This window comes from Coenobita brevimanus, chromosome 23 (assembly GCF_032717465.1).
Source record: "Coenobita brevimanus isolate Jiangsu-jjx chromosome 23, ASM3271746v2, whole genome shotgun sequence".
In the NCBI taxonomy this organism is placed as follows: domain Eukaryota; kingdom Metazoa; phylum Arthropoda; class Malacostraca; order Decapoda; family Coenobitidae; genus Coenobita; species Coenobita brevimanus.
In genome coordinates this window covers 54,617,704-54,632,967 of record NC_136976.1, presented here as the reverse complement: position 1 = coordinate 54,632,967, position 15,264 = coordinate 54,617,704, and the positions used below count along the sequence as shown (strand labels likewise).

The following is a 15,264-nucleotide window of genomic DNA, read 5'->3' as shown; positions in this document are numbered from 1 at the left end:
AAAAGCTTTGCTAATGTCTAGTGTGATTAGGATTGTTCTGTGTGGTGGCCTAGCTGAATTTATGCCATCGAAAACTCTCTGTGTAAGGTCTGTAAGAAGGGTGTTTGTGGAGTGTAGTGGCCTAAAGCCATGTTGTGACTGGGCTAGGGGAATGCGAAAGTGAGGTGTGACTAGTTGTAGTATGTCATTCAGTGACTTTAAAGGGGGTGCAAAGGAGTGTGATGGGGCGATGTGAGGAGGGTAACGTGGGGCCTTTGTTGGGTTTGGGGATAGTGATGATATTGCCATGTTTCCAGATGTTGGGTATTATGTTGTGTGAGTAGCTGTAGTTTGATATGTTGGTGAGTGCTTGTATGCCTTGTGGTCCTAGGTGTTTAAGGTGAATGTTGCTTATGTTGTCTGGTCCACAGGCAGATGAGTGCCTGAGGTTGTTAATGATGTGCTTTGTCTGGTTGTAAGTGAAAGGTGCGTAGTCTGGGTCTGTGGGGAACTGTCTCTTATGTTGGATGATACGTCGGTCTTCGAGATGGGAGTTTAGATGGCTGACTTGTGAAAAGTGATTGATGAGAGTGTTTGCTTGTTGTTTGTTTGAGGGTATGGTGTCTGTTGTTGTGATGGCAGAGTGTGATTGTGTGGTGTTGCTGTTGGAAAGTGTGATGCTGTTTAGTGTTTTGTAGAGTTTGCTGATGTTTGTTTTGTGGTCAAGTGTTTGGAGGTAATTTTTCCAGTTTAGTGTTTGCTGATCTGATATTTTATTGTTTATTTGAGTGTTGAGTTCTTGTATTTGTTGTACGATGTCTTGTGTATGGGGTGTTGGGGAGTGTTGTAGTGTGTCCCGTTGTCTGATGAGGCCTTGAATTTCTGGTGTGAAGCTGGGGTTGTGTCTCTTTCTGTTGCCTCTAGGGATGTGTCCTTTGTCTGCATTTTGTATAATTGTATTGAAAGTGTGCACAGCGGTGTTGATGATTGTGATGGGTGTACTGTTTAGTGTTTCGAGATGTTGTTCTGTTTCAGTTACAAAGGCCTCCCAGTTGGCTCTCTTATAATTAGTGTATGTGTGTCTGTGGCCAGCTGGGGTGATTCTGGTTTTGGTAGTGATGATGATTGGGAGGTGATCAGAACCTAGGGTTTTGACCATTCTCCATGATGTAGTGGGGGCGAGGTTTGGGGAGCAGAAGGTGATGTCTGGAGATGATGGGAGGAAGAGGGCTTGGTGTGGGATATGGGTATGTTGGTCTAGACTGTTTAGTATGAAAAGGTGATCTGTCTAGGATTGTAGCACCAGCCCTCTGTCTGTGTCAGGGTTGTTGACATGGCAGGCTGATGACTTGGCGTTGAAATCACCACCCAGGATGATGTTGGGTATGTTAGTGATGTGGTGTATCTGTGGAGAGTAATTGTGTGGTACTGTGGGGGACGATTGGGGGGGAATGTGTGTTAGCGATTGTTGTGTGTGATTTGGTGCCAGTGCGTATTTTAATTGACTGTATTTCTGTTGTGGTGTCACGTGGGGGGAGAAGTGACTTTGTGTGTGCACTGGTGTCTGCAAAGTTGATGGATTTGTGTACCAGGGTGATGAGGCCACTGTCACCGCCGACGGCCAGGTCTTGTCGAATGGTGGTGAAGTTATGAAATGTCAGTGTTTTCTGTGCTCTGTTTCGTTTTCGTTTTGTTTTTAAAGGCTCCAACATGCTTGCATGTGTCGGCCTTGGTCACCTAATGGCAGCTCTCCACGCTGCACGATCCATTGCAGCCTCCCTGTTCAGTCCCTTAACCCTGAGGTCACACTTAATGACCTCGTCCCATGTCTTTCTCGGTCTACCCCTCATAACCCCACCCCCAATATTAACACTTCTCACCTTCCTCACCCAATTATCATCCCCCATCCTCTCCACATGTCCAAACCACCTCAATCTACCTCTCCTCATCACAACACCAATACACTCCAGTCCCATCCTACCTCTCAACTCTTCCATTGTAAACCCAGCCCCTCCAGGCCTTGGACACAGGGACGCACTGCACATCCACCTAATCATTGTCATTTCTGTACGTCTGAGCCAGTGAGTATCTTCCTCCTTCACTGCCCAGGTCTCACTGCCATACAGCATTACACTCCTAACACATGCTGCATACGAAGACCCCTTAGCACGTAGGGAGAGCCCTCTCAATGTCAGGAGAGGCAAGAGCTCCCTGTGTAGTTTTGTTTCTTGTAAGATGGCAATGTGTATGTTCTGTTGTTTGATGAATTGTGTGAGTTCTTGTTTTTTGGTGTTTATGCCATCTATGTTCAACTAAAGGATGTTTATGTTGTGTGTGCAGTGTGTGTTGGCTGCTGCAGCATGGGGGGAGGTGGTGTGGGTGGAGGGGAAGGGGTAGGAGGAGGTTGTGATGGCGGTAAGGGTTGAGGTGGATTAGGATGGGTTGGAATGGGAGGAGTTGGGGGACTGGATGGTGTGGGAAGGGTCGGTGGGTTTGGCTGTGGAGGTGTGAAGGAAGTAGGATTAGGACTGGAAGGGGGGTTGAAGGGTGGGGGGAAGGAGCATAAGGAGCAGGTCCAGGTGTTTGTGTAATGTTTTCTGGATGCAAGTGTTGTGCAGGTGTAATGGGTCCAGTTCTTGCAGGAGTTGCACTGAACTGAACCCTTTGTCTGTCGGCTCGACGTGATAGGGTTTGAGCATGTTGGACATATGTATTTGTTGGTGGGTCCTGAATTGCTCTCAAGGTCCCCGGCTAGAAGAAGTCGTCAAGAAATGACAGCCGGGGAGTCATTTCTCAGAGTAGAAAAAACGGTGTTGTTGTGTGTGTTGTGTTGGGAGATGTGGTACTTGCCCGGGCGACCGAAGCCACTCCAAGGTACTCGAGCCCCGTGAGGGGCCGGAGGGGTTTGCGGTGGTTTGGCCCCCATGCTGTCCTCCTCTTCTCTTCGACAGCCTCTGGGGGGTAGACCCACGACGAAGACGCCACTGCTCCAGGTCCGCCACTATGGGTTCACACATGTGGTGTCAGCATGCCAAGAACAACAGCGGTGAACAATGCTGTGAACCCCGGTGTTAGAGGCTGTACTATCAAAACAGAGCCCTGCAATCCAGGATTTCACTTCCGGCCATTCATCTAGAGTCCTTAGCACTGTTGCTTCCATTGCTTTGCCCATTCCAGCAGGGATCTTCGGGATTGCCGGGATCTTCTCCGTACCAATCCTTGTAACAACAATCGCCAGGTGATCACTGCGATCGCTACCATCGATGTTGGGCATGAGCTTTCCATCAAAATGGAGAATCTAAGGTGTTTGTGGCTGGAATTCTTTTTTGATCTTTTCAGCGATCTCAGTCCTTGATTCCCTCCAAACAGAGTGGAGAGATCCGACAGACAACATGAGTTCCCCCATATCAAGCCCTGCTGTGATCAAGGCAGGAGTTACCACTTGCACTGCCACTTGTGTTGAAATGAGTCATGGGTTTGAGAAGGCCAAAGAAAAATTGCAAAGCATGGTGTAGTTCCCACCAGTAGTGGAACTGAATAAGCACTCTGCCCTTCAAGTTCCTGAAGGCTCGATTTTTCTGAACACCCTAATGGAAATTCATAAAAAAACATGAAAAACATACATTCTATGTCTCATGCATTGGTGTATACAATTACACAAACAATAATCTGGTAACGAATGAAAACACGTCACATGAATGGTAACAATGACGTATAATACTCTACGCCGGGGGGGGGGGGTTGTAGGCATACAGCGTACTACAGGGAGTGGGGGTGGGGTGGGAAGTGGCCTGGAAGGGTGGTACAGAGGTATAGAGATGGGAGACAGACAATCACCAGACAAAAAGAACAGGCAGAGAGGGAGTACAGGAGTGTGGAGGGTGGGTAAGGGGGATATAACCCTTCCCAGGGAGACAGGGAGAAGAGGGGAAAGGGGGGGTGGAACCATAGTGGCGTGATGGAGGATGGTGGCGGAGGGTTAGGGAGGGAGCAGGAGACAGTCAGAGGCAAGGGAAGGGGAGTGGGAGAGGTAGTGGGGTAGAGAGGGGACACGAGAGGGCTGTGGGAAAGCCCCCTTCTCCCACTGTGGACACTGGCCTGGATCCTCCTTCCTGCCTACTAGTCACTTAGTGCTGATTGGTTGAAAGGGATATACAGTACATCCCCCTAGTACGCGCCTATATGGGCAGCAGAGGACGTTGCATACTAGGAATTCGCATACTGTAAATACATAAACTTATGGGAAAAATTACATATGGGCAGCACCCCCCCTCATGGGCAACCCTTGAGATGCCTTTCAGACCTAAGTATTGTACTATACAAGGAAACTATCTAAGACATATTCTCTAAGATAAAGTAAACCTACAAGATTAGGGCTTTACTAGGTAAATCAACAAGGGTATGGCTTAACTAAACCGACAAGAATATGGCTGCACACCTTTACCCATCATCGCTTCTTGGGAGGGCAATGTCGCGTACTCGGGGTAACCCTGGATTTGGGCCACTCTTCGCTGCCTGTCTCGCTTAAAAGGAGTTCAATTCGCGTACTAATTAAAAATACACTAAAATAAAAAAAAAATAAGTCCTTGCGTACAAGGGGGGTCGCATACTTGGAACTCGCGTACTGTGGGGATGTACTGCATGTCACAACTGGGGTGCAGCATGTTGTCCCCAGTCTTTCCCTGAAGCCACTCTATCGATCACATTACAGATCTTGCGTAATCCTGAAAAAGGATCTATCGACCTGATTAGCAATAAAGGGGTTAATCCTTTCACACACAGCAGTAGCTTTTAAGCAGGTGAGTCTGTACACAATGCTCTCCAAGGCAGGAGAAGCCTGACTGGCGTTAGAGTGAAATTTTCACTCAAAACTGGCTTATCCAGGTTGTGATGAGAGTTACATTACAAAGCAACTTTAGACGTGGCAGGTGGGGGCGCTCACCATCCACTCACTCAATGCAGTGCTGCTTTGGGTGTCTGCCCTTTTCTCTCTTCCATCCTTCCTCTTCTGTCGTCTTTCCTTCACTCTTTTTCTTTTGCCTATGGGTGACTTTACTTACACTCGTTCTTCTGTCCTTCTTTCCTTCATTCGTTCCTCTTCCTTCTGCCTATGTGTAACTCTACACTAAGTGACAAGCCAAATGGTTTCCTGTACACGAGGAAACCATTTATTATGCTGGGTGGTAACCATATAACTAAATTACGGCGCCTGGTGTTCAGTAGATAATTAAGGTGCTCCAATTGGACTGAGCCTGTGTATTTTTATATCCAAGGGGTGGTTGGGGTTCATTGCTCACGTAATGCCACTCAGAGATGAGTGAGGCTGGTCACTCTCATCTTAAATGTCAGGATCAACTTGCCTAGCCCTGGGTTCCTACGCTCCTCAAGGGGTGACATAGGATTGGATGATGGATGGTTAGAGCAACTTCAGAGGGTAATTTTCTGGTGATTCAAATCATGCCCATGCAACAATTTAAAAGATATTTTTCAGGACATGATTTGCATCACCATGCATCTTCAGGAGGTAGTTTTTGTAATGCAAATCACTTCATAGTGTGCGAGGGGGTTCACTGAATGCCTCATGTGACATCTGAGGCAAAAAGTCCCATTTAGGATATAGACTGTTTATAAACAATCATCTGCAATATGACGTTTGTTAAGGGAAAGCACCCCAGGCTCCTGTACATGAACACTTGTAAATGCCTCCACCTCTTTTTGAAGATGATACTTTGCTAAGCTGTATGTAACAAACATTTCACTATTAGTAAATTAACATCATGACCATCTCAATCATTACCAGGTATTCCCACCTATGAAATGGGGCAAGATTAAAGCCAGAAGCAATGAAAGTTAAGGTAGCATGAAAGAAGAACTATCAAACAGCATGTCCACTGTAATGGGACTACTTATCAATTACAAACATGCAAACCACTAATATAGATAAATAAATCTCTATACTATTAGTCAATCAGTTGTACAAAAGCACAATTTTACCTGTTCTTGGTTGGATGATGAAGACTTATGTAAGGACAGAGGCTGGGACAACTGAGCCATGTCCACTGTAGACAGTCCTGATGGATGACTTTGAGTTACTGGTAAAGCCATCTGGGGTAGAGCAGAGTCCACCTGCAGGACGGCAATACTTCCACCTCCACTACTAGTTGATGGTACAAAATTATTTGAGGAGGAAGAAGAGGAGGAGGAAGAGGAGGAGGAGGAGGAGGAGGACACAAGCTGTGATGTATTACCAGGATTTACAGTGGTGACTGGCTCGGAACTCTCAGAATGTGTAACATTATTAGCAAGACTATGTGCCTTTCCAAATCTAGTAGTTATGGTACGAGTAATTGTTTCTGGTTCATCACCATTAACACCATCTTCACTTTTGCCCTTTCTTCGGGCTTTCATTTTTTGTGCAATAATCTGTCGTCGTTTTGAACGCTGTTCTGGAGTTTCGGAAGCACGTCGTTTCCTCATTCGCTCTGCTGCTTTCAGGCGGCGAACAGCTTTGGTTTCAGGACTCTCAGTGGCTCGCCTTAACCTCATTCGTTCAGCAGCTCTTTGTCTATCAAGTATTCGATCCTCAAAACTCATGGAAGCTCGTCGGTTTCTAGCACGGGCAGCAGCTTCTAAACGGCGCTGTCTCTTTGTGTCATCATCTTCAGTTGCTCTCTTACGTCGCATGCGGTCTGCTTCTTTTTGTCTGCGGACAATTTTCTGTTCATCAGATTCTGTAGCTCTCTTCTCTCTCATCCTCATGGCAATCCTGACTCGACGCTCTACCTGAGCTTCTTCAGACAGCTTGGGGCGGCGACGCTTTGGGGTGAGTGGTTGCTGTGCCATGCTGGTGGTATCATCAACAGCTGCTGGTTGCAGCAGAACGACCTGACCTCCTCCAGTTTCTGCAGGAACATTACTTTTGTTCATAGCCTGCAGTGAAGCATTCACTTGGATGTTCATCATCAGCAGTTCTGCAAAAGTTTACATTTATTAAACAACTGCACCATCACTGACATCATCCTAAGCCTTTTCCCATCTTAAGGATGGGGTGAGCTATGACCAAGAATATAAGTAAAAGATTAAGGTGAGGAACTATCAAGACCTTTCCTAATGACATCGAATGGACACTCTTGCCCAATGGAATGGAAAACATTCATTCACTAACCATTCATGTCCCCAGAATTCAGTCTCCCCTTCACAGGTCTAACCATCTGAATAAAATCTAGAGGTTATTTTTCATTGAAGCTCTGTTTCATACACCTTCACAACAGAATCAATTCATCAACTATCATGCTAAAACGAGAGGGTGCCATATACTTGTCATATACTCTTTCATACATAATTCACCCAAAAAATCTCTTGCCAATTCCCCAGTCTCATCAACCTCTATACTTTGCTCTCTTAAATACTTGCTGACCAAATCCATTCACCTTCTTCCTGGCCTACCACAGCTCCTGCCACCTTCACACTCATTCAAGTATACTCTCTCCAGATGACCACACCATCTTATTCTATTTTACCCTATTCTCAACAGACTTCTCTTTTCTTTTCTTTTTTGTATGTGACTCAGTGCACAGACTTCATGTTCATTCCCTAAGGTTCAGCAATCCTTGTATGTACCCCACTGCTGCACTTCTTACACTTCAGTGCAAACATCAATCTTTGTGTATATACAATAAGGCTGTCTCATTCATGACTTTCCTTGGTAAAGTCTGTTTAACAGAATTCAAATAATTAAACTGTTTCCAGCCCTAGACTGGCACTGAACTCATGTTCTTTCAGACAGCAACCAACTTCCCTAAACACTCAACCACCACTGTTTATACAACTCACTTTACACATATTAATCCCATTTCCAATACTCTTACTGTTGTCCTTTCAATCTCATGCCATGCCAGTGTCTCACAGCCATATAATAACACATGGAGTGGGCTATTACCCATCCTAAGACTCTCCCACGTATGCAAAAAATCATCAAAAATTAACTTTCCTTTATTCAACTTTTTTATTATTGCACTAGTTGCAATCCAAGGTTCCTCCTGATATGAACTGAGATACAGTATCACTTTCAGTGACAGATATACAAGCAACACACATGACAGTGAAGAAAACCTTTTTATCATTCTTCAGTCTGATATAGTAGCATATGTAAGGTTGAATTAGTATGGGTGACACCATCAGATGATGCAATCGAATGACAATGGCATGTTATCGTGATCCACTACAGCATCAATAAAACTGGAACAATGCTAGGTGACACTGGGATGAGAGGTGAGGGAAGCTAAAGTACAGTTGTCAAGGGCACAGCCTAGCCAAGTGGTCTCCAACCTGTGGGGCGCACCCCCCTTGGGGGATTTGAAGGGCTGCCTGGGGGGGTGCGAAGGCTTGATAAAGAGGGTAATTATATTGAAAACTTTGAATTATTATGGAATTAAGTAATTTCTAAATATGCAGAAAATATTTCGGATATGAATAAGAAATCTAGTTTTCTGAATATATAAACAATTTCAAAGATTAAGAATCTATGATATGTATTGACATGTGCCAACTACGTCAGTAAAATACAGTATTTGAAGAAGGGGGGCGCAGGGAACGTGTCATTCAGTGGGGGGGAGGGGGGGGGAGAATTAGAGAGGGTTGGAAACCACTGGCCTAGCCTGTGGCTCAAACTCCCCAAAACACACCTGGAACAGGGGCTCAAAATCCACATGTTAATGTGGGCACTGACAGACCTTCCTGCACTCCTACTGGAGTCTTCACACTCAAGACTTTCATTTAGTGTCATGGCTTTTTTAACACCAAGCACTTTCTTCCCCGTGCCAGTAACTTTCCAACACCCTTAACAGTTCAAAGCTCTCTCTCCATTCACAAACATATTATACTCTCACAACAATGCTCACTGGCATCCACAGGACTCTGCACCAGTGTGCCAGGTCCCTTCACAAGTAGCAAGCAACACAGCATCACCGGCACACATCAGATCTAGATCTGAGATAATCCATCCGTCACCATTGACTACCATCCTCACTGCTCTATAAACTACTCAAGTTTAATCACCTTTTATATCCCCTACCATATATAATATATTTATGTTACAGGGAATTTGCGTAACTAGTGATTTCGTGAAATCCCTGGGGAATTTGCGAAATGAGTTTCAACTAGGATGAGTTAATTAAGGTTAGGTTTATGTAGGCTGTGGTTAGGTTAGGCTAGGAATATCTAAGTTATGTTTAGGTTGGGTTAGGCCAGATTAGTTAGATTAGGTTATGTTATGTTAGTTTAGATGAAAGCTAAATTATGTTAAGCATTCCTCTAAATTACCCTAACCTAACTAACCTAGCCTAAACTTAACCTAGATTATTCCAGCCTAACCTACCTGCAGCAAAAATTAACTTAACTTTACTTAACCCAACCTAATTTAAACTCATTTCACAAATTTCCTATGGATTTCATGAAATCACTGGTTACACAAATTCCCTGTAACATATACAGCACACTGAATGGCCAAGGTGGTGGGATGAGGGTGTTGAAGCTGCAGTGAAGGAGAAAACATGGTTTCTCTGGAAATGGAAAAGGGGTAGTAACAAAAAGGAATATATGTCTGCCAAGCACAGGGCAGGAAAAAGGGTATGCACGGCAAAATCTGAGTCTCAGAAACTTACTAGGTAACCCAAGTAGTGGTATACCATACTTAAGGCAGCATATCACATGAAGATGAAAAACAGGGATATCATAGGTGAGCACTGTGTGTGAAAAATTATGAAGGAATGGCAGTGGTGAACAGTAAGGATATTAACCCCTTAAGACTGCAGTTATTTCAGAAGGGTCCCTCTCCCCCGACAGCCGCAATTCGGGGAGTTTTGACGACTTTCACCAAGGGCAAATTGATTGTGTTCTGGCTAAAGAGGAAAAATTTACACACCTGATAGCACAATCTGCATCCCTGTAGGCCTAATGGTTACCACACAATCGCGTGTCAAAGTTCAAAAAGTTTACAGTAGATACCCCTCGAAAACAATCTAAACCATGAAAATTTTGATAACTATTTTTCTTATAGAAACAGGTCATTTCAAAGTGTTTTGTCACATCAACCATGAAAATAGGTGTATGTAGGTGTGGGAAGATTACTAGGCTGTGAGGAGATAAAGTAGGCTGTTAGAAGTAGGCCTATAAGTATGGGGGTAGAAAAAATAACCAACTTTTCGCATGAAAAGAAAGCACTTCAGTGTGTTCCTTAACATCTTGGCGGCCTGATACCTCTCAGGGGTCTGTACGGGTGGGAGGGTAGTGAGGGACAAGGAGGGAGGGATGGGGTGGGGGGGGGACACAAGGCTAGTGGGGTGGAAGGAGAGATGCAGGTGTGTGGAGGGGTGGGAGGGTGATGGGGGACAAGGAGGAGTGAGGGAGTGGGGTAGAGGGTGGCATGGAGGCAGCCCAGAGGGGGTTGCCCCCCCCTACCCAGTATGGTCCAATCCCCCTTCACACCAACTCAGGGGTGAGTTCTCATTGGCTTGAAGTAATGTTCATCATAATCGGGGCAGAGAAAGCGCTCTGCAGTTTTTGACAAGCCCCCGCTCAATTGATGCAATTAAGCAATTTGGCATAAAACTCTCATCACATCAATTGATGCAATTAGGCATTAAGGGACTAAGGATGCCAAGAGAGAGCATTATAACAGGCTGGTGAATGCGGAGTTTGACTGGAACAGGGAAGGTTTGGAATCAGCAGATCCAGTGTTTGGCCTTGGCCTTTGATGCTGCTACTGTGAGAAGGGAAATAGGCACGATGCAGTTGGAGGTGGCAGGTGTGTCTGGGCTGACTGTAAAATGCTGAATGCCTCAGGAGACAGGGTTGGAAAAAATTGCTGATTAAATAAAATATTTTTTTTTTTTTTTTTTTTTTTTTTTTTTAACAGTAATTTTTTTCACTTTTATGATGACATTTTCTTGCACTAAACCTCTGTCAATGTTAGGTCAAACCATATTTTGGTACCATACATTTACTACTCATAGGTAACTATATAACATGAAAAGACCTGATGCATTAATGGCTTTCCTAACTGGAGCGCCTGACTCCTTAAAATAAAAAGCAGAACTTAATACTCCTTGATATGGGGTAGGTTACTCATGCAGCTGCATCACTGCGTATCAGATACTGATGAAAGCTGTCAACTTGTCTTTTATATTTTGTCAAATTTGGATCATAATCATTAGATTGAATCATGTTACAGTGTATTCAAAGAAGAGTTGAGCTCATATGCTGACACTGAGCATAAACACATTTATTATCAACAAAAGAGCCTTCTTTGCTCTGTTTAACTTTTGAACAGTTGCCGTGTAACAGAAAGTAGAGGTTCACTGGTGCCTGACTTGATACAGGATCAGTACAAGAGTACAGGACAAGCAGACTTGATTAATCTGTACAATACACATCCATTCCATTCTCTGTCTTCTTTCATTTTCATTTAAATTGTTTTTTCATTCTGATTTAAACTGATTTAATATCATTTGAATTAAATCAAAACAAGCCTGTCAGGAGATAAAGAAGCGGGTTAGTTACTGTCTGATAAATACATTTATATATGTGTGATGTCCCGGATGACTGACTGAAGAGTGTGATTGTAAATGTGTACAAGGGTAAGGGTGATGCCCTGGAAAGAAGAAATTATAGAAATATAAAACTTTTGACCCAGATAATGATGGTAATGGTGAGAGTTCTAGAAAGTATGATTAGATAAAGAGTGAATACTGATGTAGTTTGGGTTTATGCCAGGCAAAGGGACCACTGATGCCATAATCATTGTTCGACAGCTTCAGGAAACATTTAAGAAAGAAATGGGATCTGTACTTTGTATCTGGAAAAGGCCTTTGACATAGTCCCTACTCCCCAGGGAGGTGCATAAGTGGACAATGAAAAAGCTTGGGATCGAAGAGTGGCTGGTTAGAGTGGTTATGGCTGTAAGTGGGTGCTCGCTCCCAGGTGAGAGTGCATGGAGATTTGAGTGATAATTTTCCACGAATGTTGGTGTGCATCAGGGGTCAGTCTTAGGCCCCTCATTGTTTATCATAGTGCTTGAAGCCTTCAAGTGACTTCAAAAATGGACTCCTGTGGGAGATTTTTTTTTTTTTTTTGTCTACAAGAAAGAAGGAACCAAGGGCAAGGAGCCCACAAATTATTCCCTCCAAGAAAAAAACAATAACAAGATAACAGAGAGCCAAATCCAAGATGTGCTTATTTTGAGATGCTTGGACACACTGCGTCTGAAAGACTGGAGACCATAGGAAATATGAAAACAGACAGCGGGAGACTGTTCCAGAGTTGACCTGTTGCATACATGAAGGACTGGGAGTATGGTAATAGTTAACTCTTGCATCAGAGAGCAAGACACAAAAAGGAAGAGAGTTTGTTGCGAGACGGGTGCTACACACCCGTCGAAGTGATGGAGGGATCCATGCAGACAGTTCAGAGAAGCAGTGACCACTGAAGTAGCAAATGAAAAAAGATAAAGATGCAACAGTCCGGTGAAGAGACAGAGGTTGAAGGGAGTCAGTAAGAGGAGGAGAGTTAATGAGATGAAAGGCCTTTGATTCCACCCTGCTGAGAAGTACTGTATGTTGGGAGTCTCCCCACACAGGAGAGTTGCACTCTACATAAGGGCGAATAAAACCGATGTATAAAGTAAAAAACCGTGAAGGGGTAAAGAAGGCACAGAGTGGGCTTAGAACACCCAATCTCCCGGAAGCATATTTTACAAGAGGTAAAACGATCTTTCCAAGATAAATCCCGAGAGAATGAAATCCCACATATGTTTAAAGATGATGAAGGATTGAATTGGATATTGTTAAAAATTAGAAGGTACTCCTGTGGAAGACTCTGTCAGGATGACAGATGTAGAAGTGAGTTTTTGATGCATTAACCCTCTGGCTGCATTAGGCAACAAAGGTTACCCAACTAATTATTCTTCATGATGCATCAGGCGACTACAGTCCACAACTGACAAAAAACTTCATCCACACATCTGTTGTTTTTGTAAAAATACAGCAAGTTTTGATTTCTTTTATGTGACAACAAAGTGTACATGTGTCTAGCATATATCTACATGTGAAAAATTTTGCTTGAAGAAAATAATCTTGTCATCATTGCAAAATTAGACAATAGCAAAAATTAATTATTTTTGCATTTTCTCCTAGAAAAGGACAATTTTCTCACACAAGTATGGCAAGTTTTTATTTCATTTGTGTGACAACAAACAGTGTACATGTTTCTAGTGTATATATAATAGTGAAAAACCTTGCTTGAAATAAATAATTTTGTCATCATCGCAAAATCAGACATCCATCCATCCATCATCCAATCCTAAGTTGCCCCAGGAGGAGCGTAGACGCCCGGGGCTAGGCATGTTGGTCCTGACATTTAAGATGAAAGTCACTAGCAAAAATTAATTATTTTCACTTTTTTTTTTCTTTTTTTTTTTTATATAGAAAATGACAATTTTCTCACTGAAAGGTGCATTTTTTACTATTATAACAGTAAAAAATGGAAACTTCATGGCCATTTCCTATTAAACAAGCAGAAACATTACTACTGTAACTTTTTAGGGACTCAGGCCACGTCCAGGAGAATGACCGAGAAATGCCAGGTCACAGTCAAAGGGTTAAAAACAAACAAGATTACCCCAATTAGAGATATGAGCCAAGTCAGACATTGGGTATGCCACAGCCTCATCCCTTGTTTGTTGAAGTAACTGCTGAGATGGACACTTGAGGAAACAAATGGAAAGGTGAAGGGTGGAGCCATCATATGAGTGGATGGGGTTAGATGCACAGCTTTGAAGATCACTGATGAATAAAAGGAAATGAGTTAGTGATAGGAGAGGACCCTGGAGAACACCACTATTGATAGCTCTAGGAAAGGAATGGCGGTCGTCTACAACAGGTCCATTATGACCAGAAAGGAAGCTAGAGATGAAGTCACAGATAGAAGGATAGAAACTGTAAATGGACTGTTTGGAAGTTCGAGATTTATACCAACACAATCAGAAGCCTTTGAGATGTGAAGTGCAATGGCAATGCTTTCCCCAAAGTCCCAAAAGGAGGATGACCAGGAGTCTGAAAGGTAAATGAGAAGATTGTCAGTGGATTGTTCCTGGCGGAACCCATACTGACGATCGGAGAGAAAATTGTGACAGGAAAGTCACTGTAAATTTTTTGGTTAAGAATAGACTTGAAAACTATTGAAACACAGGATGTTAAAGCAATTGGGTGATAGTCAGAGGGATGGAAATGGTCATCCTTCTTTGGGAAAGCAAACTTCTAGCAAGAAGGAAAGGTACAAGTTGATAAACAAAGGCAAAAAATTTACCTATGGATGGTGTAAGCCTAGAAACACTGTTCATGAGGACAACAGGAGGGACCCCATCAGGCCCATATACCTTGTTAGTATTGCGGCCAGTGATAGCAGTAAATACATCAACTGAAGAAATTTTAACGTCAGCCATGAGGAAGTCAGAGGGGGGGAAGTGATGCAGGAACAGCAACGGAATCATCTGAGGTGGAATTGGAGGAGGAAGTCTGAGCGAAAAGTATGCCGATGATTTGATGTTGATTGCACAGAAGGAAAGAGAGACAGAGGAAAGATTTAAGAAGTTAAGAGATAGTATGGGATGCAAGGGCCTGAGAGGAAATGCAGATGAAACAAAAGTGCACTGCATCCTTGAATGTGCGGCCTAGGGGGGCTAGTTTTATGATGGAGGAGCTGAGAGGAATGACAGGACTGGAGTGTACTTGTGTTGTGATGACGAGGGATAAAGAGATGGTCTGGGCACATGGAGAGGATCAGGAATGACAACTGGATTGTGAAAGTTAGAAATGTGAATGCTGGGGGTGGGGCTGTGAGAGGCAGACCGATGAAGACATGGGACGAGGTCACAGAGAGCGACCTCAGGGATAGTGGACTAAGTAGGGAGGCTGCCAAAGATTCAGCAGCATGGAGAACCGTCATTAGGTGACCAAAGCCAACAAATGCAACCATGGTGAAGCCTTTACAAATGAAAAGAAATGAAATGTATGAAGTATCCTTGTCATCAATGATACTGAATTACTGTACTCAAATGATACTCACCTATTCTTACACAAGTTTACATTATCATTAAAAGCTCCTTCCATACATAATTATGTAAAACCTTCCATATGCATCATGTCATGCAGATTTTCCAGATGCATGAATACCATTTACCTTAAAATCCTTGTTGCATGCTCTCTCCATTATCAGTCTAAATGAAAATAT

General features: G+C 43.5%; 1 protein-coding gene across 1 annotated transcript in view; it reads right to left on the bottom strand.

The window, feature by feature from the left end:
• Positions 1-15,264, bottom strand: part of LOC145392975 (uncharacterized) — a 152,351-nt gene that overhangs the window by 14,747 nt on the left and 122,340 nt on the right. Inside the window, exon 3 of the mRNA XM_080267269.1 lies at positions 5,974-6,950. Coding sequence (XP_080123395.1) covers positions 5,974-6,950 — 977 coding nt within the window. The remainder of the gene's footprint in view (positions 1-5,973; positions 6,951-15,264) is intronic.